This window comes from Heterodontus francisci, chromosome 13, assembly GCF_036365525.1.
Source record: "Heterodontus francisci isolate sHetFra1 chromosome 13, sHetFra1.hap1, whole genome shotgun sequence".
NCBI classification, from domain to species: Eukaryota; Metazoa; Chordata; class Chondrichthyes; order Heterodontiformes; family Heterodontidae; genus Heterodontus; species Heterodontus francisci.
In genome coordinates, this window is record NC_090383.1 from 50,585,879 (window position 1) to 50,613,563 (window position 27,685).

At 41.8% G+C, this 27,685-nt stretch overlaps 1 protein-coding gene across 5 annotated transcripts in view; it reads right to left on the bottom strand.

The window, feature by feature from the left end:
• Positions 1-1,282: 1,282 nt before the first annotated feature.
• Positions 1,283-27,685, bottom strand: part of LOC137376374 (rho guanine nucleotide exchange factor TIAM2-like) — a 438,770-nt gene continuing 412,367 nt past the window's right edge. For all 5 annotated transcript variants that reach the window (XM_068044808.1, XM_068044809.1, XM_068044812.1 and 2 more), the window contains 8 exons: positions 20,526-20,705; positions 13,936-14,054; positions 12,829-12,937; positions 11,674-11,732; positions 11,441-11,546; positions 6,618-6,705; positions 3,353-3,510; positions 1,283-2,764 (listed from right to left, as the gene is read on the bottom strand). In XM_068044808.1, coding sequence (XP_067900909.1) covers positions 2,136-2,764; positions 3,353-3,510; positions 6,618-6,705; positions 11,441-11,546; positions 11,674-11,732; positions 12,829-12,937; positions 13,936-14,054; positions 20,526-20,705 — 1,448 coding nt within the window. In that variant the 3' untranslated portion in view covers positions 1,283-2,135. The remainder of the gene's footprint in view (positions 2,765-3,352; positions 3,511-6,617; positions 6,706-11,440; positions 11,547-11,673; positions 11,733-12,828; positions 12,938-13,935; positions 14,055-20,525; positions 20,706-27,685) is intronic.

Consider the following 27,685-nt stretch of genomic DNA (forward strand, 5'->3'; position numbering starts at 1 on the left):
TAACTCTCACCAAATGCCATTCACTCATCATCCTGTGGGCAGCACAGTGGCGCAGTGGTTAGCACCGCAGCCTCACAGCTCCAGCGACCCAGGTTCAATTCTGGGTACTGCCTGTGCAGAGTTTGCAAGTTCTCCCTGTGACTGTGAGGGTTTTCGCCTGGTGCTCCGGTTTCCTCCCACAGCCAAAAGACTTACAGGTTGATAGGTAAATTGGCCATTATAAATTGCCCCTAGTATCGGTAGGTGGTAGGGGAATTGAGGGAAGGTGGGGATGTGGTAGGAATATGGGATTAATGTAGGATTAGTATAAATGGGTGGTTGATGGGCGGCACAAACTCGGTGGACCAAAGGGCCTGTTTCAGTGCTGTATCTCTAAATAAATAAATAAAAATAAATCCTGTGCTCACTGACCTACCAGGCTCCCAGTTAAACAATGCCAATTTTAAAATTCTCATGTTGTTTTGAAATCCCTCCAAAGCATGACCCCCTCCCTAGCTATGCAAACTCTTCCAGCCATACAACCCTCTGAGATATCTTGTGCTTCTCTTCTGGCCTCGTGAGCATCCCCGATTTTAATCACTTCACCCTTGGTGGCTATGCTTTCAGCCGCTTAAGCTTTGGCATTCCCTCCCTAAACTTGTCTGCCTTTCTACCTTGCTCTCCTCCTTCAAAACATTCCTTAAAGCCTACCTCTTTGACAAAGTTTTTGGTCATCTAATATCTCACTATCATATTTTGTTTTATAATGTCTCAAACACTTTGGAACATTTTATTAGGGTTAAAGGTGCTATATAAATAGAGGTGGTTGTTGGATAATATATTGCACATATCACCCCAAGTTGGATATTATGACTTTTTTTTTAAAGTCCAATTTTACATCTTCCTCCCAGGCTTCATCCACCACTGCTGCTGGGAGGGGGAGAAGAACAACTTGGGGTTTATTTCCCTCTGTCCCATAGGGAATCATCTGATTTGAATTGTCCAACTCTCCCAACAGCGGAAGCAAAATTTGAAAGAGAATTTGGAAAACACACAAACCTGTATTCTACTATTCCAGGACACACTATATTAGAGCTGTAAAATGAAACAAACATGTCCAGGTTGAGGTAGGAATTTGTTTCAAAGAAGCTCCTTGCATATGGACACAAATGAATGAACTCAGTAGTTAACCAAAGTTAGCATCCTCATAAAGGTTTAATTAGACTTGGGTAAAATATGCTTTGACCAATGGTATGCCAAGTTTCTTCAATGTAATGTCATCAATAGGAGAACAACACAGAACTTCTTGAATACATTGTGCATATTTATTCCACATCAGAACACTTTTCAGCATATTTGATGTCAAGTAGTCATTCAACAGAATACAAAATATAACCAATTAAAACCAACATTACAATGCAGTTTTCATAAAATTACAATATACACAACCTCCAATGTTTATGTACAAAAAAGACACCTAAATAAGAATGTTAGCATTAAGAGGCATGTGCACTACTGCAGCCTCAACCAAAGCCTGCAGTGCTGAAGACAGTGTTAAATAAGTAGATCTCTTCGTGTCAGGCCACCAGAGGTTTACCTTGGCAAACACAGATAAAACAGAAAACAGTGCCATACTTAGCTTTTTAAAAACTTAAAACTGGACACAATGTAACAAATTCCATCTGTTCATTATCCTGGTGATATAATGTAAACCAATATTTTCCATCTATAAATAAAATTAAGATTTACAGCCTATTAAAATAAGCAATTTTACTTTAACTTGAAAATATTACTTTTGGTGTTCAATACCTTCCTTATTTGCAAATCCAATAGAAAACTAATGTATTATAGAACCCAAACAATAATTTTATTGTCCGCAATGGACAAAAATAATTGACTTCTTTGCTTAATATTTTCTTTAACGAAAACGAGTTTTAAAAATCTACATTTCTGAGGCTAACTGTGGTCTTAGTGCAGACAGCAGTAAGGCAAACTAAACATTGCTTTCCTTTACAAAGCTTTTGCGATCTTTACTTTCAAAACCAAAACAACTGAACAGAAAAGTATAATTTGCAGAACCAAAATAAAGACAGACAATAAACTAAATTCAATTCCTGATCATTTTGTGAAGAGCAGCACTCATTTCAGACTTTGAGCTAAGGCTCTCCATTACTTTCAAGGTTTTCATAGAAGCAGTCTTCATTAACTACAGAAGTTAGGCTCTGGACACTAAATTCTCTCTCCAACACAGAATTCAAGTCAACATTCGGCCCATCGGATTGACTATCCAGAGATCGGTTGTGTTCATGCATGGCTAACAGATTCCCTTTGTTCTTCTTTGTACTGGCACTTTTTCTTTTGATTGGACAGAAGTGGCCACGCACAAGCCTGGGGTGATCATCAGTTTGTTCCATCTCTTCTGTATCCAGTTGTTTATTTGGTGCCTGCTCCACATCAGCTTTATCGTCAACTTCAATTTGCATTTTTTCAAATTGTGCTTTAATTTCATCTGTCAAAGCCTCATTCTTGGACTTGCAGTAATCTTCTTCATCACTCAAAATATCTGATTCCTTTACTTCCTGTCCCTGTTGTTCCTCCACACCACTGTGTTCCTGCTTTGGATATGAAAGGCTACTATGCTCTAGTCCACTTTCTGAGGTATGGCAGCCACTGCTTTGAGTTCCACTGCTCAGGCTACATTCATCAGAATCAACATTATGTTTCCCAGAGTCCTGACTCCAATAAGATGGGGAATGCTTGAACAGTTTTGATGCTCGAGTTGATGCTGAAGTAAAGAAAACAAAACAAAAAATCAAAGTAAGCTGTTATCACAATTTAAAAAGAAATAGCAAGTATTTAATAGACACAAATGGGTGGTCTAGATTTGGTTTTAAGACTGTGGACTAGAGTTCTTGAGAGATTCTTCCAGTGTCTCATGTTATACTGTGTTATACTGAAGAGTGCAAACCAGGAAGGCCATAAGCTCGATCCCTGGTTTGAATAGAGTTACCAGAGATCTGCTGGTGCAACAAGTTGGCCTTGGTATGTCTCGGATAAAATGAATAGGACAGGAAGAATCTCAGAAGGAAAGCTGGAAAGCAGGGTTTTAAAGGACAAATTGAGTGAATGTACCAGCTCAAAAACACAGAGCATGCTCTCTCAGCACACGCTTCCTGACCATCCATTATTCTGTGCAACAGAAACGGGAAGTTTTAATCTAAGTATCTATCCAAGAAAAATTCATGAGATTAAGTTGAATACATGAGTGAGTTGCTTATTTCTAAATGAATTTAATTTCCAGGGCAGCCAAAACTTTGACTCACACTAGTGAAAACTTGGCTAATGTAGGAAAGAATTTTTTATATTTTCTTACCAATTTTAGCAGAGGATGGCACCCTGTTTCTCAGAGGAATCACACGTTCTTTATTCGGTTTCTCAAGTGGTACTTCTGACTTGGTGATATGGCGGCGAACATTCTCCCTCAGAATTGAACGCATCACTTTAATGATATTTGTTTTACTCTCAGGATCACTGCAAATAGTGGAAATAAAGTGAAATAACTGCTGTTTACATGCGAAATATCTTTAAAAGCAAAAGACTTTCTCCCAATAAAGTACATGAAAAGCAACAATTGTGCTTTTGCAAATAAAACCTGAACACTGAGGATTAAATATATGATGGTAGTTTAGTGACACACTATTCTTTGGTGTATTAGCACACTTCATCAAAGAGTGTTAGAATGTGGGGTCTGTCTGAAAGTCCAATGGCAATCGAGGCAACAAGCCATTATGTTAGGGATAGAAGGAAAATTAGAGGACTAGTCAAATTTGGTCACATTTAGGCACCATCTAGTGGCTGAGTGAAAGGTAAGACTGGCTAAGTCTGCGAGGAGATCACCCATTTGCTTTGGCCAGAGTAATGCTGCGTAATATAGGGAGCTCAATATAAATGGAATCCATACCCAATCAAGATGATGTTGCTTATCTGATGAAATCGTTAGACCCAAATCAAATAATCTACAGACTAGTGACAATGCTAGGTGCTGACATTCAAATGCACTACAAATTCCTAACTTACCTCAAGTAAGTGTTTCACTTCCTCATCATGTTTTTAGTTTATCAATTGCATGATTGCAACATAGGAGCAACTGCAAGACAAACTGGTGGCCACAGCTTTTTAAATATAATCTGTTGGTATCCTACAACATGATGGTCAGTGTTGTATAGCACACCATCACATGATTAAGTAATTATAATATTGGATTAAATGTTTAGATATTAAACATTGAGATATAAAATTTTAGACAACGTAATGTGCAATCTTGTAAAGAAGACGAGTAAAGAACATCCAGTAGAAACTCCTGATCTTCCTATTACTAGAGAAGAACAACACTGGGCTGGATTTTGCAGTAAAAATAACAGTGAGACTAATAGCGCTTACAGTTATTAACTTGTCAACTGGACAGCAACCGGACATGTGCAGTTAAATGTCTAAATCAGAAAGTTTCTGTTCAAGATGCCCTACTCCTCCAGAAGCTGCGCTATAACGGAATCGCGCCAACAGACTTGCCATTGAAACTCAGGAAACAGAATGAAGTTGTTGTGCTTAACCGATATATACGCACTATACTCACTAAAATTAGGACTTGTCCGTGTAAGTTCCCTTTTAAAGGCAATACAAGTTTTAATTGCTGCCAAACAGCAGTTTTGGTACTAAAAATGTGACAAGTGTGGAGTCTCATTCCTTCAGATTTTAATTATTGTTAGAGATGTAAAAAAAATTAAATATTTTTAAAAACGCTATCTCTTTTATCTCTCAATCCAATCTATCTTTCCCTTTATTTTGCTTTCTTCACTTGACTTGGTATTTCATTCAATATTCTAATTGACACTTCCTGGTTCAGACTTTGTGCTGCTCATTAATGATTCTTAATCTGATTGGTCAAGGAGACACACAACACAGTTGCTTGCCCTGTTCACAGAGGTCCCAGATGATCTATTGATGGAACCCCATTTTTTTTGGCAGTTGGTTGAGAGGATCTTCCAGAGCAAGACTCCATGGAAAGTCTAGGGAAAGTGCAAGTGTAACAACCACGAAATCCATGCCAATAGCTCTGTTGTAAAGACTTCCCAACTGAAAATTTTTGAGATAGCCAGCTCATATATGATTGTACTTTTTAAAGAAATTGTAATTAGCAGTTCAATTTCCTGAACACACCTACAGACGTGGCATATAGGCAAGAAGAAGCTGTCCTGACAATTAAGCAGCTTTGGAACTGAACATTTCGTGTACAGTTGCCAGGAATTTAGGTTGAGAATAGTTCAGATTAATGGCAATTTTTCTTTGGTTTTAACTGCATCACGTTTAAACTTTCTGGTTGCATGGTAAAATGAGGCTGGATCTTCTGCAATGGGCATCTCATTGCTTGCGATGTTAGACTTTTTCTGCACTCTTCAGCTTGAAATGTTTTTGCACTGTAACTTGCTGGAAGTGCAAGCTGATAACAGTGTGGCAAGGGCAATGGAATCTGGGATCTTAGTGAATGGTGGGTCCAACAGTGTAAATCTCCTTAATGAGTTTTAAGGATTGAGAAAAAGTTGGGTAAATTAAAGTCAAATAAAATACAGAAGGAGGAATTACAGCAAAAGAAAGATTGGATTATGAGAAACGAGACAAAGGAAAAGTAACAAAATAACTAAAAAATGTGAAATTGTACTTTTAAAATCTTGAACAATAATTTACCACATGCAGTATGTGATTGAACAGTTTAAACTATTCCCTTTCTGGGCTGGAGAGGTTGATTGGCATTGTATTAACAATTACCATGCCATTAAAAAGGTACTACGCTGCGTCTAGCCAGCCTCAATTTTCTATGGTGAGTTTAACAAGCAATTAATGTGCAAATCCAACAAAATCTTCAAAATAACAAGGAGGCTCAGGGAGAGATGCTATTTATACGAAGCAAACAGAGGAGCAGTGTAAATTGGAGATTTACAATTGGAAGCTCTGCAGATTCACAACTCATTTCTTACATCCTCTGAGCTTGCTATCCGATTTGAACATTAATAAGGTGTGCGTTGTTAACACATAGTTAATTTCCCAGCAAAATGTAGCCCAGTAATTACTCCCAAAGGATGGGTTCCAACATAAACTTAAATCCAATAAAATCCAGAATGCAAACTTCAATATACTACAGTTTTGGTGTGACGCTACATTCCCTACCTGGCATTGGAAGTACTTACCTTCTCACTACATCTACTGGCAACTTCTACATAGAACACAATTTCAATCACCTTGCCATAGTTTATTACTTAGCTCAATTATTCGTGCTTTAAAATCAGATTTAATTGATTTTAAGCAAGAACAAAGTTTTATGATAATGGATTCATGGTTTCATTTTGATTGGAAAAAGCATGCATTTGCAGTTGAATTTAGCTTTTTGTGGGAACCATACATTAACATTTCTGTAGCGCCAGATTAGTAACAGACTCATGAAACTCTTTGAAGATATCACGATGGTACATAGTGAAAGGGTCATTTAAATAGAATGTAGTGCATCAAGAAACAGTTTATTAAAACCCTTTTTGAAGGTGGTCTTAATTTACTATTGAAAACAGACAAAACATTATTTAGGCTACCTGCTGCACAGCTGAAAAATTGTTTCAGGTCGCCCTTCTAGTTCAGATTTCGTGTGGATTAACTCCCAGATGCAGTTGATATCTGTGCCTGAACCAAAAAAGAAACAAATAATGAAGAAAATTATTATTGCAGAAAGAAAAGTCCCTTGCAGTTTAGTTATGTCACTTCTTGCACTCTGGAATTTATTTATTTATTTAGAGATACAGCACTGAAACAGGCCCTTCGGCCCACCAAGTCTGTGCTGACCATCAACCACCCATTTATACTAATCCTACATTAATTCTATATTCCTACCACATCCCCACCTTCCCTCAATTCCCCTACCACCTACCTATACTAGGGGCAATTTATAATGGCCAATTTACCTATCAACCTGTAAGTCTGGCTGCGGGAAGAAACCGGAGCACCCAGCGAAAACCCATGCGGTCACAGGGAGAACTTGCAAACTCCACACAGGCAGTACCCAGAATTGAACCGAGGTCGCTGGAGCTGTGAGGCTGCGGTGCTAACCACTGTGCCACTGTGGATCAGCAGCTGAAAATTAAGACACAAAAACATTGTAATGGCCTGTAAAACAGCTCAGCTCTTATAGAAAAAAATTCTAATAACATGCATAGAAAGAATTAATTGAACTATGGTTCCTGAAGAAACTAAAAACTTTGTTGCTAAAAACAATTTGTGCTGTTTTTCCAAAAACTAGTTACAGCTCTGTGCTGCGCTTTCACAACTTAGAATAAGCTGCTTGCTTGTTCCCAAAGGTATTATTACACGAGATTAAAAATAACAACTATTTTCCACAGTAAGAAAAGTCAAATCCTTTGGTAGTTTTGGTAAGTAGTTTCTTAAGTAATGACTATAAAAATATGGAATTTCTATTTTTCTGACATTTCCATCCACCAGAAATGACAACATTTTTAAAAATCACAATCCCTGTAGAGTGCTAGAATAAATGACCTGGAACTAATTAAGACATGAAACAGAAATCTAGCAACTTGTACTTTTTGAAATAAGTTAATTCAAAGGATGTTGGCCTTTAATCAGCACATATGCCATGCCCACTAACCAGATTAATACAAGTATGGAATGTAGCTTTTAATTATGACACATTTTTATGCACTCCCAGCAATAAACACTACAGGGATGAAACTGCTTTTCAGTGGTAATCCAAAATGAGCGATAACAAATTAGCAGCCCGTTTTACACAGTGCCCAATCTTCTTTTCTGTTAACTTGCACTGGCTGAGTCCTAAAGGACATAGCTGCTAGACTGGGTCCACGACATGTGGTGAGGAAACCAACAAAAGGGAAAAACCTACTTGATCTCATCCTCACCAATCTACCTGTCCCAGATGCATCTGTCCATGACAGTATTGAAAGGAGTGGCCACTGCACAGTCCTTGTGGAGACAAAGTCCTGTCTTCACACTGAGGGTACCCACCATCGTGTTGTGTGGCACTACCACCATGCTAAATGGGATAGTATTTGAACAGATCTAGCAACTCAAAACTGGGCATCCATAAGGTGTTGCCGGCCATCAGCAGCAGCAGAATTGTATTCAACCACAATCTGTAACCTCATGGCCCAGCCCAGCATAACCCCAACTCTACCATTCGCATCAAGCTGGGGGATCAACCCTGGTTCAGTGAAGGAGGGCATGCCAGGAGCAGCACCAGGCATATCTAAAAATGAGGTGTCAGTCTGGTACAACACACAACTACTTGTATGCCAAACAGCAGAAATAGCATGCAATAGACAGGGTTAAGCAATCCCACAAACAGATCAAAGCTGCAGTCCTGCCACATCCAATCGTGAATGGTGGTGGACAATTAAACGACTGACAGGCTGCTCCACAATTATCCCCATCCTCAACGATGGGGGAGCCAGCACATCAGTGCAAAAAGACAATGCATCCACGTTCAACCAGAACTGCCGAGTGGATGATCCATTTTGGCCTTCTCCTGAGGTCCCCAGCATCACAGATGCCAGTCTTAAGCCAATCTGATTCACTCCACATGATATTAAGAAATGGCTGAAGGTACTGGATACTGCAAAGGCTATGGGCCCTGGCAATATTCCAGCAAAGTACTGAAGACTTGTGCTCCAGAACTAGCTGTGCCCCTAGCCAAGCTGTTCCAGTACAGCTACGACATTGGCATCTACCCGGCAATGTGGAAAATTGCCCAGATATGTCCTGTGCACAAAAAGCAGGACAAATCCAACCTGGCAAATTAATGCCCTATCAGTCTACTCCTAATTATCAGCAAAGTGATGGAAGGGGCCATCGACAGTGCTATCAAGTGGCACTTACTCAGCAATAACCTGCTCACTGATACTCAGTGGGGGTTCCACCAGGGCCACTCAGCTCCTGACCTCATTAAAGCCTTGGTTTAAACATGGAAAGAAGAGCTGAAGCCCAGAGGTGTGGTTAGAGTGACTGCCCTTGACATCGAGGCAGCATTTGACCAAGTATAGCATCAAGGAGCCCCAGCAAAACTGGAGTCAATTGGGGAAAACTCTCCACTGGTTGGAGTCATACCTAGCACAAAGGAAGATCGTTGTGGTTATTGGAAGTCAATAATCTCAGTCCCAGGACATTATTGCAGGAGTTCCTCAGGGTAGTGTCCTAGGCCCAACCATCTTCAGCCATCATCAATGACCTTCCCTCCAACATAAGGTCAGAAGTGGGGATGTTCGCTGACAATTGCGCAATGTTCAGCACCATTCACGACTCCTCAGATACTGAAGAAGCCCCTGTCCAAATGCAACAAGACTTGGACAACATCCAGGCTTAGGCTGATAAGTGGCAAGTAACACTCGCACCTGTGTCAGGAAATGACCATGTCAAACGAGAGAATCTAACCATCTCCCCTTGACGTTCAATGGCATTACCATACCCCCACTATCAACATTCTGAGGGTCACCATTGACCAGAAACTGAACTGGAGCAGCCACATAAATGCTGTGGCTACAAGAGTAGGTCAGAGGCTGGGAATTCCACAGTGAGTAACTCACCTCCTGACTCCCCAATGCCTGTCCACCATCTACAAGGCACAAGTCAAAAGTGTGATGGAATACTCTCCACTTGCCTGGATGGGTGCAGCTCCAACAACACTCAAGAAGCTCGACACCATCCAGGACAAAGCAACCCGCTTGATTGGCACCCCATCTACCATCTTCAACATTCACTTCCTCCACCCACTGACGCACAGTGGCAGCAATGTGTACCATCTACAAGATGCATTGGAGCAACTCACCAAGGCTCCTTCAACAGCACCTTTCAAGCCCGTGACCTCTACCACCTAGAAGGACAAGGGTAGCAGATGCATGGGAACACCACCACCTGCAAGTTCCACTCCAAGCCGCACATCATCTTGACTTAGAACTATATCACCGTTTCTTCACTGTCGCTGGGTCAAAATCCTGGACCTCCCTTCCGAACAGCACTGTTGGTGTACCTACACCCCAAGGACTGCAGCAGTTCAAGAAGGCAGCTCACCACCACCTTCCCAAGGGCAATTTTGGCTGGGCAATAAATGCTGACATAGCCAGGGACGCACATCCCGTGAACAAATTAAAAAAAACCTCTGAAGACCAATTTCACCCCCTGGTGAATTTATCAGCATGCGCACGCCATGGCGACGCGCTGTGAAGTCGGCGGCCTTCCGATATGGAAGTGCTGCCACTGGGCCCCTGCAATATTAAATGGAAGGACGGAATGCCCACCCCGACGATGTAGAGGGGTCGGCTGCCACGTCCCCTGCAACGGCATCTGGCGCCACTGCGCAGGCACCATTTTTAAAGGGCTTCGATACCTTTACATGAAATGTTAATATTTAAAGCAGAATTCATTTACACCTTATTTTAACATTTTATTGAAACCTCTATTTTCGGGCCACCAACGCTGTATAAACTTGATAGACATCGCAAACGTTCCCGTCCAACCTCATCTCTTTTGCCCTTCGATCCCTTCCCACCATCCTCACAGCCAATAAAAAACATTTTCCCCATGCACCACCCCCCCCCCACCGTCCTGATAATTTTGGTCCTCCCCCCTCCCCACCAGTTTCTCACCTCGGAATTCCAAAGGCACGCGAGTTGCGATCGGCGGCTGTAGGTAAGTTCATTTGCATGATCATTTTTGTAATTTCCAAATTTTAATGAAGGCCATGCCACCAAGTGGCGGGATGGCCGCACCGAGGCCTCACTGCTGCTAATATCTGGCGGGGCCTTCTCGGCATTGTGGGTCATGGCGGGCTGCTCCCACTAGCATTTTACGGGCCTCTCCACCACAACTCATGTCATCGAGGGGCTGGTAAAATTCAGCACCCTATATCTTAATCCTCTCATCTATCATAGCCAACATCTTGAGATATATGAATACTTTAGCACCATTACTTTTTAAACTGTAAGGAACTGAACACCACACATGCAAAGAATATTCAAAGCCTGAATTGTACTGTCATCATATACTGCTGCATCACTTCCCTTCCCACTTGACTTATCACTATAACCAGATTGATGAAATTTCCTGTAGTGCTATTCTATTCTCACTGATATAATCAGAGAAACAAAGCAGTCTTGCTCCATGTATTTGCCCTTAGCTATAACTACACTGCCAATAGTGACTATTAGATGACAGTTAAAGGAAGAGGAGGCTTAGATCCTATTTAAATCAATGAATCCCTATTTTAATACCATCTGGAAAATTGGGAAAAATAATCTGTAAAAGTGAGCCAAAGCCATGAGTGGCTTCGCAGTACTGTATGTTACAATAGGCTAGGTTTACATACCAAGTCATTGCCACTACATTAACATTGCATTACCTGCAGCATTTCCCAGCCTGACCTGAAGAGCTGATAGTGGAATCAGCCATCTGAATTTAAACTGATCAATATCACCATGGGTGTACGTGGAGCGAGGAATTGTTCCCTAGGGAAGAGAACAGGTTGCAGGAGTCAAACATTCAAATACAATTAGAAAATATTTTTACATAGAAGCAGGGGTAAAAAAGGTAGTCCTTGATGTGCATTGATGTGAGTGCAAATGTGCGACTTACAGTTTTCTTTTTAAACTTGTAGATCTCCTTATAGACCAGTATGACAGCTCGCTTAAAAACTGTAGAATGAGAGATACATTTGTCAGTCACAACTCTATGGCTGCTGATTTAAAAAAATAAAGGTTAATGGGAGCTGAAGAGAAGTGACACTGATCTACAAAAAGAGTGAACACCATTCACTCCAAATTTTACAATGCCAAAATATATTGGGAAATTAGCTGTAAATACAGATTACGGCTACATAACCTGCAGTTCTCCTTTTCTAAAACCAAACAGAAACTGACCAAAAGCAAAATCTTGAAAACCATATTTTTGAATAGAGGTTAATATTTAGGAATAGATTTTCTGAAGTTTTCCAGATTACTTTATTCCTGTCCAAGTGGATCAGTAAAAAAAAAATTCTAAAAAGTAACAGACTATATAAAAGTTGGTTCTGAATAGGAGCAAAAGTACTCTTTTACCCTTCTCCCTCAAACCTCCAGTACACAATTTAAAAAAGGAATTAGAAGAAATTCTCAGATCACTCCCTGCTGATTCAGTGGATAAAAGTATTATGGCATTCAGGCTTCCAGACGAGGAAGATTCAAAGTCTAATCCCTGGTCTGTAGTGAATTTGGTGATCCTGACTGAACAGCAGTGATGGAGGGTGGGGGGAGTGGTGGTGCAGGGGAGGAGCTGCTGCTACAAATGGTTTGATGTTTCCAGGCTACAGAGGGCCAAATCGATTTAGGTTTGCACCCTGATCATTATCCAGTGATTCTTTCTGGAAGTGTGCATGTTGGATGAGGACATGACTGGTCTTGGCTGTGATGACCTTCTACAGTCAAATAGCCCTGTCCAGGCATATACATGTATGATGGCCACTTGTGGTACCAAACAGCTGTCAATAACTTAAAATTTTTACTACCTTAGGACGAGAGAGGTAAGGGGCTGAAGAATTCTTCAGTTAAGCCACTGCATTGATGACTCCCAAATCTTCAGTTCAGAAAGCTAAGAAACACAGCGCTCTCCACCCCCCTGCCCCCCAGCTAGAATGGAAATTTGTATTTTTCTCATCACTGAATGAGAACCTGGAGATGTTGTTTACTCCTTAGTCTAGAAAAGATGAATAAAATCAAGGAAATCTGTCTATCATCCCTCATTTATGACACTTACCAAAGACGGTCAGTTCAGGATCTTTTCTCATTCGACTCAGAGATGGGAAAGGGTTTAACCAAGTAACTGAAGAGTACAGTAAAAGCTCTCCCATTGAAAGCTCTGTAACCTAGAATACAATTGAGGAATTTAAGTCACAGACCAAAACAAAAAAAATCCCTCTGGAGATAAATTTTAAAAACTGCAAAAAAGGTAAAAATCAGATCAAGATAGCAGGTACACTCAATTTCTCAATTTGAATAATGTACCTTTTTATAATCGAGAGATGAAACAGCACACTAAAATCTATATACTTAAGATAACAGTCCTGTTAAATTATTGATCAGCTGCCTGTCCTGCCAGCCTTGCTGTCAGTACAGTAGGTGCTAAAAATTCAGCCTATCATAGTAAACACACTCTCCATGGGAAAAGGGGAACATGTTGCTGCATTTCCATTGAGCTCCCTCTCCTAGACAGGAAATAATCAAGGGACTTGAGCACACCAATCTTCTTAAGTAAGTATCAAATCATAAATAAATGCTGGTCATATAGGTAGATTGTTAATGACAGAATCACAATATTAGTTACCACTCATTTTTCATCTATAGCTCATGAAACTTTCCCAGTGCAAAATGCACCCACAGGATACAAGAACACTTACAATGCCCTGGAATTCAACTAGCACCCATAAAATACTCAATGGTTTAGCATACCTTAAACTCCAAAAATAAATCTTCTGTCCAACTACCAATCAATAGTTGGATAGAAAAACAGTAATATCCAAGACTATTAATGAATAAATTCAAAAATCAGTTTGTAAGTCAATCCCCAAAACAAGCCATCCAGATCAGGAAGATCTCAGGTTTAATGTCGAGTCCATGCTGCATTTTCTGGTCTCAGCCAGGCCAGTGATAAAGGTGCAAGAATCGGTCTCAGCCCCTTTGGGGTAGGAGAAGGAAAACAAAAATCAGTCAAGATTCTCACTTCTGATTGCTAACTCAACTGGAAAGTGTAAGGTTCAGGATCAAATCAGATTTGGCCGTGATGCCTTCATCGCATACAAACACTCATGGTCTTGGCTTGATTGCAAAGAATGGCTATTTTTGAAGCATGAAGGCAAAGTTTTACCTCTTTCTTAGTTCCAGGCTGTTCTGCAACCAACTGATCAAAGACTGCCCCATAATCCTCATAGATTTTCTGCATCTCGTTGATGTGACTAGCCACTTTCTCCATTGCCTTTAGTGCTTCTGGGATTGAAAAATAAAATATTCATCAGAATAATTGTAACAACAAATACCAGTTATTATCCTTAAAACTTTCAACTATAATAATTTGAGTGCTTATCACCACATTTTTTTTTAAACAGATGGCTACCTGATTTTGACAATTTGGCAGAGCTTGTGCTGATCAAAGTGAAGAATGTTAAGTGTTGGAAAATGGTATAGATTCCTATTTCAGTCACCAGGTGTAATCAAGTTCTGCCGGTTAGTAAAGCGCCCCCTGCACTGTTCAAACAATATTATTCAACCACAGCCTCAGTAAAATACCATCCATTGCACCAATGTGACATTTTCCACTTGCATACTGGCCAAGTTAGTGTCAATTAAATACTGAATTTGAGCCATTTTGTGCGGTAGGTTCAGATTACCTGAAATAATTTCATGCAAGGACCTTCTAAATCAGCCTTGATTACCGATTTTAAAAATCTATTTTTTGGGATTGTCTTTCAGTTTTTATTTTTAGGAGCAAAAGTCAGAATGGAGGGTGGGGCGGCAGCACAAAAAAGTGGAAATCAGCTTTTATTTTGGACATCACACAACCTCAAGATGAGCAAGACACTAAGAAGGCACACAGAGGCCCTAAACTGTGGTGTTTATGAGCACTTTCTTAAAATGTTCTTCCTGTCTTTAAGGTATTTGCTCCACCTCTTTATTGCTCCTGGCATTCCCTTCATCTCACACTTTGATCAGTTTTTGCCACCTATCAAACATCAGCTGGTAGGGACTTCAAGAACACATTTTGCTTCTGCTCTCAGCTGTTTTAATGCTGCATAAGCTGTAAATGAGAAGCTGGTTAAACAGGCTTTAAACAATATGACCAGCAATATCAACAAGTGAACTTTGCTAAGCTGGCTCATCTCCAAAATCTGACACAAAGTTGTGTGCACATCAGGCAAATGACATTATTGTGCACTTTATATGCGTACATCATGTCACCAAGGTCCACAGGGAGGAGGATAATTTGAAGGGTGAAATTTGTCTGATGAAATCTGGGAACAGGTGATAGTAAATAGGAAGCCTGCTTACACCATGCCTGCTTTTCTTTCCCATTAAATTCAATGGACAAGAAAAGCAGGACCTGTGCAAAACAGGCTGCTGATTCCCTACTACCTGATTCGCCGAAGACCAATTTGTCACTGCTGGACCCATACCCACGCCCTGGTTTTTAGAAGGTAAAATTAAGCAAATGTTGCATTTTGACTGAACCACCAACCAATATATGAACAGCACTTTCTCATGCCCCAGTTTGGGTCTGCACAAGTTGTTACAGTACAAAATCAGAATTAGGGGAATCCACCAAAATGATAATTTATCACTTAAAATGTGGCTCAGATAGTAGCACTCTTGCCCGAGTCAGATGGTTGTGGGTTCGAGTCCCTCTAGGACTTGAGCACAAAGATCAAGGCCGACACTCCAGTGCACTACTGAAGGAGTGCTGCGCTGTGGAGCGGTCATCTTTTGGATGAGACGTTAAACTGAGGCTCCGGCTGCCCTCTCAGGTGAATGTAAAAGATCCTATGATACAATTTCTAAGAGGTGGGGAGTTATCCCCTTATGTCCTGCCCAATATCTATCCCGCTGAAAGATTACTGACTTTCATCAAACCATTTGTGCCCAGACAAAAGATCTTGCCAAAAATTTTAACTGTGTGTGTAAGCTGAAGACACCAGATGTTCAGGAGCTGCTAGAGATAAGCGACTGAAGGAATGTACTGATACTGAGATGATGAATGATGAAGTCGGAATAGGATACATGTCCTTCTGCTCTGGTGAATCACCATTGAAATGAGCATAACTGGGCACTGGGAGAGGTTAATTGGATATGAAATAGGATAAGAGACCCTCCCGATCGAGTCAAAACAGTGGAGAGAACCAGAAACAAGACGACAGAAAAGAAGTTCGAAGACCAAAAGCTGCAAGAGAAGATATGCACTCCTTGCCCAGGACTAATACAGAAAGTATATAGCCAGTGTTAGTCTGTAAATCGCTGCCCAAGTTTATTGCTTTAGTTTGAGTAAAACTTAATAAACGTGTTCTGACTTTGTCTCAGTAAAATAGTTTCATAACTGAACTTTTGTCATGTCCGAACTTCTTGTTTACAGTTTTCTGAACCTTAGAGTTTACAGATCCCAGTTTACACCTCAATCAATATCATAAAAACAGATCATTTGCTTTTTATCAAAGTGACTTACATTTTGAAAGTACTTCACTGGCTGTAAAGCACTTTGGAAAGTTCTCTGGTCACGAAAAGCGCTATATAAATGCAAGTCTTTTAAGGATAATGGTCCAGAGTTTGCAGTCAGCATTGAAGCAACGGCGCTCGCCACTGCTCAAACTAAGTTTCACTAAGTGATCTCTCTGGCGGGAATTTCACCTCTATCGCCATGCAATTAATTACAGTATTCTGTACTGGGCATTCTCAGCAGGGATCTGCAGTGATTGCATCAGGCTATCCATTAAATGATTTTCAAAGACACACCCCCGCACCCCCCCCCCTCCCCTCCAGCCCAGGAAACAAAGATTAATAAAATAAAATCATTTAAAAAAATTTTTTTTTTACATAGAGCAAATTTAAGATTGGGACATACATGTGGTGTGAAGATAGAAGCTAAAATATTCAGAAATTTTTTTTTTATTATTTAGTTTTAAAAATCTACTAATCATTTAACAGCACTCCATAATTATAAAAGCATTTTTTTCAGCATCAGTTCTATTCAGCAAATTTTATTAATCACATCACCATTAAAAACAGTTACGCCTGATTGAAACCCCATAAAATATTGTTCAAACAGTGATATGGGAGCAGGAAAGTTGAAATTCTCACTGATTTCAATGATTGCTGGCCCTGGGGTGGTCCGCAGTGCAGCCTGTGGCAGAGCCTGAGTGACAGACTGTAACTTCAGGATTTCCACGTTGATCTGCGCATGCCTGACATCCTGAGGTCGTGGTCAGTTTCAGAAGGGTAATTATGGGGAACGCTGACAGTTCATGATCAACAGCCCCAGTAAAATCCAGGCCTTTGTAATAAATGGAGACAGAACTTAATATTTGGAATATAATACATAGAATTGAAAGTCAGATCTTTCATCATATTTAGAGCTCGTTGGAAGCTCAGTACAGTTTTTGACTTTGGTGTAGTAATGTTAGTCCTTGAAGAGTTAAGTGTTTGACGCGCATGTTCTGTGCACTCTGGCTGTCCAGAAGGTGGAGCCAGTTCTTGCTATAATGTATTGGGTAGTAGCCTATAAAGTGTGATCTGTAGGAGAACATAATATTTTGGTACCACTAACATTTATTCCTGTACCTCGGTGCTGGTGTGTTTTATTAAATGCACTACATCATAGTGACAAGAAGCTCACCTTGCACTGCACTCATCTAAGTTGGAACACTACATAGACACATTGTACCAGATTGGAGGGAAGAAAACTCCAAGGCAAAGTCATGCTAATCAGTCTGGTGTAATTTATCACTAGAAATGCAAAGTCATTGGCAAATTTCCTGCTTTGTTCCTAGCTGGAACATGGCATTAGGAAAAAAAAAGAGTCTCAAGCAATATTTTTTTTTAAAGCATCAGTAGGGATTCTTCATTGTCGAGGCTGGAGGCAGAAACTTACTGTTCTTGGTCACTTTCCTGCGACTCCTGCTAGAGAGCTTTGCTGCGATACTCCTTCCTCCTTCCACTCCCACTCTTCTTTCCAACTATCAAGCAGCCTTTCAACTCCCAACCCCCACTCCCCAAGCAACCTATTAGGTAACACAAGAACAACTGTCATTTGAGAGGGGTACTGATGAATGCCCTGTGTTAATTGGCCAAACCTCATCCCAGCAACAATCAATTCCTTCAGATAAAGGACAATGAAAGCTCAGGGAAATTTTTAAAAAAGTAGCATGAAACTCTGCTCGACTGAGTGCTGCGAGACAGAGCGCTTAACGTGGGAATCTGTTAAGTGTGGGAGGATGTGCTGTTCTGGTCTGGTCTGGTCTTTTACAGAACAAGCAGTGATCTAAGACAAGGAGCAGGAGACAGTGAGACCTGAGAGCTGAAGCCCACAGGCACTAATTAGGTGAGCAGGTAGGTGATTGGTTGGTGAGTTTTAAGGGGTTTTTTTCCTTTCTAAATTGAGGCAGTAGTTTAAACTGGTACTGCGGAGATAGAAGTATTATATTAAATTTGTGGCTTAACTCATTAAACCACTTAATATAACTGCAAATTATCAGTGATATTTCTAAATTTGAAACCCAATTAGTTAAATAAAACACAATAGAGATGGCAGGGCAGCTGATGTGTTGCAGCTGTAGCATGTGGAAGCTGGTGGACACCAGTGAGATCCACTGCAACCACATCTGCAGCTCGAGGAACTTTGGCTCAGAGCTGGAGGCAGTCCCTTAGGCTAGGTACTTCAGATTTGGTTCGTTCTCAGGGACAGGAGGGTGTGACTATGTGCGAGGTAGGTATGGGCATCCAGAAGGTAGCAATGGAGGAGCCTCAGTCCTTGCTCTTGTCAAACAGGTTCAAGGTTCTTGCAGCTTGTGTGGATGAGAGCATGGACTGCAGGAAGGATGAGCAAACTGACCACAGCACTCTGGTGCAAGAGGCCATTCAAGTGGTGGGGGGGGGGGGGGGGGGGAGTAAAAAGGAATGCAGCAGTAGTAAGGACAGAAAAGTTACAGGGATAGATACTGTTCTCTTCAGCCAAGAGCATATGTCCCAAAGGCTGTGTTGCCTGCATGGTGCCAGGGTTAAGGTCATCTCCTCAGGGCTGGAAAGGAACTTGGAGTGGGAGGGGAAGGATCTAGTTGTTGTGATCCATATGGGTACCAACCACATAGCTACGACTAAAAAGAGGTTCTTCTGAGGAAGTATGAGCAGATAGCTAAATTAAAAAGCAGAACCACAAAGGTAATCATCTATGGATTACTACCTGAGCCACGAGCAAACTGGCATAGGCTAAAGAAGATTAGAGTTGAAGGCATTGGTCAAAGATTGGTGTGGGAGCTGCACTGTTGGGACAGCCTTCACCTGAACTGTGCTGAGACCAGTGTCCCGGTGAAACATATAACTAGTGCTGTAGAGAGGGCTTTAAACTAAATAGTAAGGGGGGTGCAGGAGAGAGGGTTCAGGTGAGCGGAAATTTAGAAAGTTAATGAGAAAAGACAAGGCAAGAGTGCAGGGTAGCAATTCGGATAATGATAACTAGAGTGTGACAGGAAGGGAAAGAGGGTACAAACAAGAGTGCACCAGCAAATAAGATCAAAGTAGGGAAAAATGGTAAAAAGTCAGGTTTAAATCTGAATGCACATAGCATTCCTAACAAGATGGATGTACAAATAGTACAAATACAAATAGAAATAAATGCGTATATGATAGTCATTAGAAACATGGTTGCAAGGTGACCAAGGCTGGGAACTAAATATTCAAGGGCATTTGACATTTTGGAAGAATAGGAAAAAAGGAAATGGAGGTGGGTAGCTCTGTTAATAAAAGGATGAGATCAGTACAGTAGTGAGAAATGATCTTGGCTCAGAAGATCAATTTGGGTGGAGGTAAGAAATAGCAAAGGAAAGACACTTGTGGGAGTAGCTTATAGGCCCCCTAACATTGAGACAGAAAATGAATCAAGGAAAAATGGGGGCTTGTACGAAAGGTACTGCAATAATTGCAGGCAATTTTAATCTTCATATATATTGGACTAATCAAATTGGTAAAGGTAGCCTGGAGGATGAGTTCATAGAGTGTATTAGGGACAGTTTCTTATAACAATATACTCTAGAACCAACCCAGGAGCAAGTTATTTTAGACCTGGTAATGAGTAATGAGACAGGATTAATAAATGACCTCAATAAAGGATCCTCCAGGCACAAAGAGTGATCATAACATGATAAACTGAATGTGAAATTCTGAGGGTGGAACGTTTGGGTCTGAAACCAGTGGCTTAAATTCAAAGAAAGGCAATTACAAGGACAGAGTTGGCTAAAGTGGACTGGGAAAATAGGTTAAAAGGTAAGACAGTAGAGAAGCAGTGGCAGACATTTAAGGTGATATTTCAGAACTGTCAACAAAGGATCTTCATGTAAATTGTGAACAGATTCAGATTAGGAATTGTCGAAGAATTCAGGTCCTTTCTCCCCATTCCCACCCCCCACCGTGAAATTAAATGCCTAAAGATTAGATATTCAATCCTGTGAAGAGCTGCAGAGGCTGCTAGAAGTTCTTCCCCCATGTTTCCTGCCCTGCTTTGAGGCTCTGAAAGCATTTCCCACTCTTTTTCACCTCCTCAATGCATCTCCCCACTGCTGGGCCCATATACCTCAAGTGCAGCCAGAGTCAGCTAACTGAGTACCCCTCACCCCTCCCACCACCAGAAATGAAGAAATGAAACCAGATGCTATCATGGGGGATAATGATGTCTTGATCTTTGGCGTGTTGTTCAGTACTGACCTGTTAGATGATAGTGCTCCTCACTCTCTGGGTCAGTTAGAGACACTAGCTCTTTCAGCAGTAGTGGATACTTCAAAACACGCTGCACAGGCTTGATCAAATATGATTCCAAGGTAAAAGAATGCTGTTTTGTGGGATTCCGGGCATCCAAAAATTCTTTGAAGGCTTTGTCAGTTTTAGCTGGAATTAAAAATACTTAATTCTAATTTTGTAGAAACACACAGAAAGAACCACATTAGAGAAAACAGTTAAAAAATGGAAGGCCCAGACCTCTAACACGTGGCCATGGTTTTGAAGAGAAACATTTCTGGAGTAATTTGAAGCACATGAACAGACACAGTATGGAAAAGATCAATGATTTTGTCAAGAATTGGGTTGAATTTTGTGTTTGCATCAGAAACCTTATATTTCAGCACTTACTGTCTGTGGGTTACTAAAAATACAAGGCAGCTACAAAAGGGGTTTTCAAAAATGCTCTTTGCTAGTTATTAGCTATTTTCTGAATTATGATTTTGGATTGGTATTTTTCATATCTGCTTGCTGATGGGATCCCTAGGCGTTGAGTTGTGGTTTGTTGCTTTATATGAGTATAATATTTGAGTTAATCAAGTGCAAATTCAATGTTTTCAGTGCAGCGGAAGTGTGACTACAAGAACAACATCTTATATTTATATAGCACCTTTTAACATAATAAAAAGTCCCAAGAACCTTAACAGGAGCGTTATGAAGCAACATCCGACACCAGGCCACGTAGGGCAATATTAGGGTAGAGGGCTAGATTGGTGAGAGAGATAGGTTTTAAGGAGTGTCTTAAAAGGAGGAGAGGTAGAGAGGCAGACAGGTTTAGGGAAGGAATTTCAGAACTTAGGGCCTTATTTCAGAACTTAGGGCCTTAGCAGCTGTAGGCATGGCCACCAATGGTACAGCAATGCACAAGAGGCCAGAACTAGAGGAACGTAGATATCTCAGAGGATTGTGGGGCTGGAGGAGATTGCAGACATAGGGAGAGCTGAGGCAAGGCCATGGAAGTATTTGAAAACAAAGATGCAAATTTTAAAATTGAGGCTTTGATTAACTGTGATTCAGTGTAGGTCAGCGAGCCCAGGGGTGATAGGTGAATGGAACTTGGAGGCGGAGTTGTGCGATGTTAAGAAAATGGAAACACGTGGTCTTAGTAATGGCACGGATGTGTGGTCAGAAGCTCAACTTCGGGTCAAACATGACACCAACAATTGCAAACAGTCGGGTTCAACCTTAGACTGTTGCCTGGGAGAGGGACTGAATTAGTAGCTAGGCAACAGAGTTTATAGCAGGGACTGAAGACAATACTTTGTCTTCCCAATATTTAACTGGAGGAAATTTCTATTCATCCAGTATTGCAAGCAGTCTGATAATTTAGTGACAGTGGAGGAGTTAAAAGAGATTGTAGTGAGGTAGAGCTGGGTGTTGTCAAGAGTATGTGATAACTAACAGTGTGTTTTTGCATTATGTCACCAAGAGGCAGCATTTGGGTGAGAAATAAGAAGGGGCTAAGGATAGATCCTTGGGGGACACCAGAGGCAAGAGTGCAGGAGTGGGAATAAGAGCCATTGCAGGCAATACCCAGACTACAATTAAATAGATAAGAATGGAACCACACAAGTGCAATCCCAGTTAGTTGGCCGATGGAAGAGACACTGGAGGAGAATGATGTGGTCAACATGTCAAAGGCTGCAGACAGGCCGGAAGGACAAGGAGGGTTAGTTTACCTTTGTCACAGGCACATAGAATATTGTTTGAGAGTTTGATAAGAGCCATTTCGGTACTGTGGCAGAGGCGGAACCTGATTGGAGGGATTCAAACATGGAGTTCTGGGAAAGGTAGGCATGGGCACTGGCAGAGTGGTAGGGGTGGGAGGATGAATGGTATCATTCGTGCATGGATGAGGAACATTTAAAAGCACTGTATAGGTTATCCTAACACTGCTGAAATCACATCAATATTGTGGCAAACAGATTATTAATGAAGGTCGTTTATAAAGGAGGAGCAACTGTTTTTAAGATTGAGGCTCCATGGCCTCGGATTTCAGTAAGGTCCAATAACAGGATGGCAATGCTGAATTAACCCATGCCTGTTGCTTTTGATGCAGGCAGCGCGCAAACATCGTGCTGCCATGTGGCTGCACACCTGAACAGGGGGCACAAATTCGAGAGGGGCTAACACTACTTAAAGCCAGCCTTCACCTCACAAAGGGGAGGTGCATTCTGGCAAAAGCAGGTGCTAGAAGGGGCTGGACAAGAGTGTCTGAGCAGGAACAGGAAAATCACTGAAAAATGCAGCAATGGAGACCTTGGTGGAGGAGGTGGATAGGATGAGGGAGGTGCTTTATCCACAGGGGACCAGGAGGCCCTCCAGACGGACACTTTGAAGGCAAATGAGAGCAGATAGCCATCGATGTCAATGCGAACGGTGTAGCCCTGAGGATCACAAGATGTTCAATGAACTCATGAGTAGTCAAGGTCAGTGAATCCATCTTGAAATGATCAATTATATCCTTACAAAATGAACTACTAGCCTCACACACTGCTCCATTCACCATCACTCCCTTCACTCATTTACCAACAATCCCCATCAACCACGAATCATACCCAACATTAAAGCTTCACCTCACCCTCACACTGCTGTGAGCCACACACCCACATCTCACAGCTTGTACACACTGCCAGCTATTCAACCATGACAACCATGCAGCCAAACAAATTGCACATTCATTTACACACTTCCCTCTCTCTTGTAGGATAAGGTGGTACACAACTGCAGGCAGCAGCATCTAACTGGTGGGGGACAGGCATAGCTACATGTTCGTACCCAAAGGAGGAGATGGTGCTCGCCATTAATGGAGCAGCCATCATTGAGGCCACAGCCAGCAGTGGGGCTGAAAGCATCAATGATGATAGAGTCATAGATTTATACAGCACAGAAACAGGCCCGTCGTGTCTGTGCCGGCCACAAGCACCGAACTATTCTAGTCCCATTTTCCAGCACGTGACCTGTTGCCTTGTATGCTATGGCGTTTCAAGTGCTCATCTAAATACTTCTCAAATGTTGTGAGGGTTCCTGCCTCTACCACCACTTCAGGCAGTGTATTCCAGATTCCAATCACCCTCTTGTGAAATTTTTTTTCCTCAAATCCCCTCTAAACCTCCTGCCCTTTACATTAAATCTATGCCCCCTGGTTATTGAACCCTCCGCTAAAGGGAAAAAGTCTCTTCCTATCTAATCTATCAATGCCCCTCATAATTTTGTATACCTCAATCAGGTCCCCCCTCAGCCTTCTTTGTTCTAAGGAAAACAACCCTAACCTTTTCAGTCTCACTTCATAGCTGAAATGCTCCAGCCCAGGCAACATCCTGGTAAATCTCCTCTGCACCATCTCCAGCGCAATCACATCCTTCCTCTAGTGTGGTGCCCAGAACTGTACACAGTACTCCAGCTGTGGCCTAACTAGCGTTGTATACAGCTCCATCATAACCTCCCTGCTCTTATATTCTGTGCCTCGGCTAATAAAGGCAAGTATTCCATATGCCTTCCTAACCACCTTATCTACCTTTGCTGCTGCCTTCAGTGATCTATGGACAAGTACACCAAGGTCCCTCTGACCCTCTGTTCTTCCTAGGGTCCTACCATCCATTGTATATTCCCTTGCCTTGTTAGTCCTCCCAAAATGCGTCACGTAACACTTTGCAGAATTAAATTCCATTTTCCACAGCTCTGCCCATCTTACCAGCCCATCTATATTGTCCTGTAATCTTAGGCTTTCCTCCTCACTATTTACACCACCAATTTTCGTGTTATCTGCGAACTTACTGATCATACCCCCTATATTCACGTCTAAATCATTAATGTACACTAAAAACAGCAAGGGTCCCAGCACCGATCCCTGTGGTACACCACTGGTCACAGGCTTCCACTCGCAAAAACAACCCTCGACCATTACCCTCTTTTTCCTGCCACCAAGCCAACTTTGGATCCAATTTGCCAAATTGCCCTGGATACCATGGGCTCTTACCTCCTTAACCAATCTCCCATGGGGGACCTTATCAAAAGCCTTACTGAAGTCCATGTAGACTACATCAACTGCTTTACCCTCATCTATGCATCTAGTCACCTCCTCGAAAAATTCTATCAAGTTGGTTAGACACTATCTCCCCCTGACAAAGCCGTGCTGACTATCCCCTGCCTCTCCAAGTGGAGATTAATCCTGTCCCTCAGAACTTTTTCCAATAGTTTCCCAACCATTGATGTTAGACTCACCGGCCTGTAATCACCTGGTCTATCCCTGCTACCCTTCTTGAATAATGGTACCACATTCACTGTCCTCCAGTCCTCTGGCATCTCTCCTGTGGCCATAGAGGATCTGAAAATTTGTGTCAGAGCCCCTGCTATCACCTCCCTTGCCTCACACAACAGCCTGGGTTACATCTCATCTGGGCCTGGGGATTTATCCACTTTTAAGCCCGCTAAAACACCGAATACCTCCTCCCTTTCAATGTTAATATGTTCAAGTATATCGCAATCCCTCTCCATGATCTCTACACTTACATCGTCGTTCTCCACAGTGAAAACAGATGAAAAATAATCATTTATTAATGATGGATTGCTCATCCCTAATTCTCCTCCTCACATCCACTTCCCCCTCATCCCATAATCTCTCTGGTTTACAAGCTGCAGATGGGCTAAGCATTGATCACTTGCCATCCCCCGCTCCCCACAGCACAACCATACCTTGTCCCTTTCTCGTTTCAGATACGCAAGAACTGAAACCTGGCCAGCAGTGGTGGAAGAGGAAGAACAGATTGATGAAGAAACACAGTCACTCACAGCCATCAACTCAGCTACCAACATGGTGCGTACTTGAGAGGCTAGCTTAGAGGTGCGATCTGCATGTGGAGATACACTGGGTAAAAGGAACCTGCAGCCAGGGCAGGGAGAGAGGGTTGTGCAGGTGCCAGCTCACCTGGCGAGGTAGCACACTAGTTTAGACTGAAGTCACGAAAGCTCAGCTTATTGCAATGCTTGCTCACTGTGCTGCTCTCATGCTGTGAATGCCAGTTTTAAAGTGGTTTGCAGAGGCATTGTTGAGCACGAATCTGTTGTCATCTCTCAGGATGACAGCATTCATCCTCCCACCCCTGCCTCTCCACCTTTGCCCTTGCTGTAGCCTGTTAGCCAGCCAGATCAGACTACTGCCACCCATGCTGAGATGGTGCAGTCCAAAGCCGGGCCGTCTAAGGCCACAATTACGCGTGATCATCATGCAAGACCATTTGCAGCCTGCCCCACTGAAAGTCAGCAGTATTCCAGCAGCCATACTGCAGCCAATGGAGTCACACTGCACAGGAGCACCAGGACAGGCAACGGCTCACTAAGGGAATTAAGGGAATGCACAAGAGAGTGATTAGTTGACTTTTGCATGGAATATTGAATAGGTTGATTAATAAAGTTGGTATGGAATTCGTTTTGTGGTAGTTTTTATTTGAGCATTGTGGCCAAGAGAATGCTGTGATGATCAGTAACAGAGGGGAAGTAAAGTGTGGGACTGTTGTGAAAAGAGAAAAAGTAGTATTCACTGTACTGCAGTCAAATGAGTCAATCACAAGCAGTCCATGACAAATCTTGAAATGCACTCTGCAGAGTATTGCAGGTGTTATGGCCAGGTTAGAAATGTGTCGAGGGGTCTTTGGCTGTCTTTACCTGGTCTTATTGTAACAGGGTTTTATTTTAAACACACTGTTTTGAGATCCCCCTTTGTGAATCCTTGTTCACAACTTTCCAATTATAAGTCAAAGAAATGAGCACAAGCAGGCTTTCTGTGGTTTAAAGATGATGAAATTTATTAAACCTAAAACTTAAATTCTAATACGGTTAACACCTACGGATATATGACATGCCCATGCGATACACACATGCAAGTAGGGACAGAAATGAACAGCAGAAAAGATAAGTAGAACAGTTTGAGGACATATTTTGTTGCTGTTTCTCGAGCTCGCTGTAGTCCTTGATTGAAGATATGGTCTTGCGTTTTGTTGGGGCCCAGTATTCTACGTAAACCTTGTTCACATAGGAGATTTTTCTCTCTCTGAGTTTATGTGAGTTAACAAGATTCAGTTCCGTGGGAAAGAGATGGAGGCAGGCAGACGGGAGAGGAAGTAATTCTTGCTTCAGTTCCAGGAGAGATCTTTACTCCATGAGCATACGGTTTTGTCTCAGTTCAAATCCGGTTTTCTCCAATTTAAAACTCAGTTCAAACCTCTGCAACAGCCAGTTAGTCATGTGACTAAAACTGGTCTGACCACTTCTGCGTATTGGGGAAGCAACTGCTGGGTACCCATTGTTTCAACATTGTCTGGTACTATGCAAATGTTCTTCCAGTCAGGGCTTGCAATTTTAAGTTTTTGTTCATGTGACAAAATAATGTGTGCCTCAGTCTTGGCAGTGGGTGGGGGGAGGGGGTTTCCCGACACCTCCACACCCAGGGGAATGAAATGCGATTTGAAGAAAAACAGAGCATTTCATTACAGAGTTTGAGAAAAATATAAGATACAGAAAAGAAAACGATGCATTTGTCTCATTCACTTCCATTCATTCACCCATCTTAAAGCCTATTAAAAATGGTATTTTCTAGGTACCAGAGCTGCTTTAATTTTCCCCTTTTTTTCCAGGAGAGTAGTCGTGGGTGGGTCTATCCTGAACTTCCTGAGTCATGCAAAGACTTTTGACTTTAAGGGGTGGGTGGTTCTCTTTTCCTCTGACTTTGGGGAGGATTCTTTTTTACTCTTCTCTTTGTTCTCTGGGACACTCCTACCTGCAGGTATTGGTGCAGATTTAACTGCATTCTCCTGTGACACTTCGACTAGGGGTGAGACATCACCCTCACGGTTTCTCTTTGTCTCTGCAGGTTCCTGTAAATGCTATTAGCAACTCTGGCGGGGTGCTTCTACAGTCTACATTTACATAGGAGGATGTGGGGTCTACCTTTTCACATTTTTCAGGGTTGGTTGATCGGACAGTAGGGATTTTCATCCAGGATTCTTCCCGGACTTCCTTTAACCTGCCCTCTTGGTCACTTTTTCCCCTTCTCTTTCTAAACTTCTGCCAGCCGTGTGCCTGCCTGTCCCCTT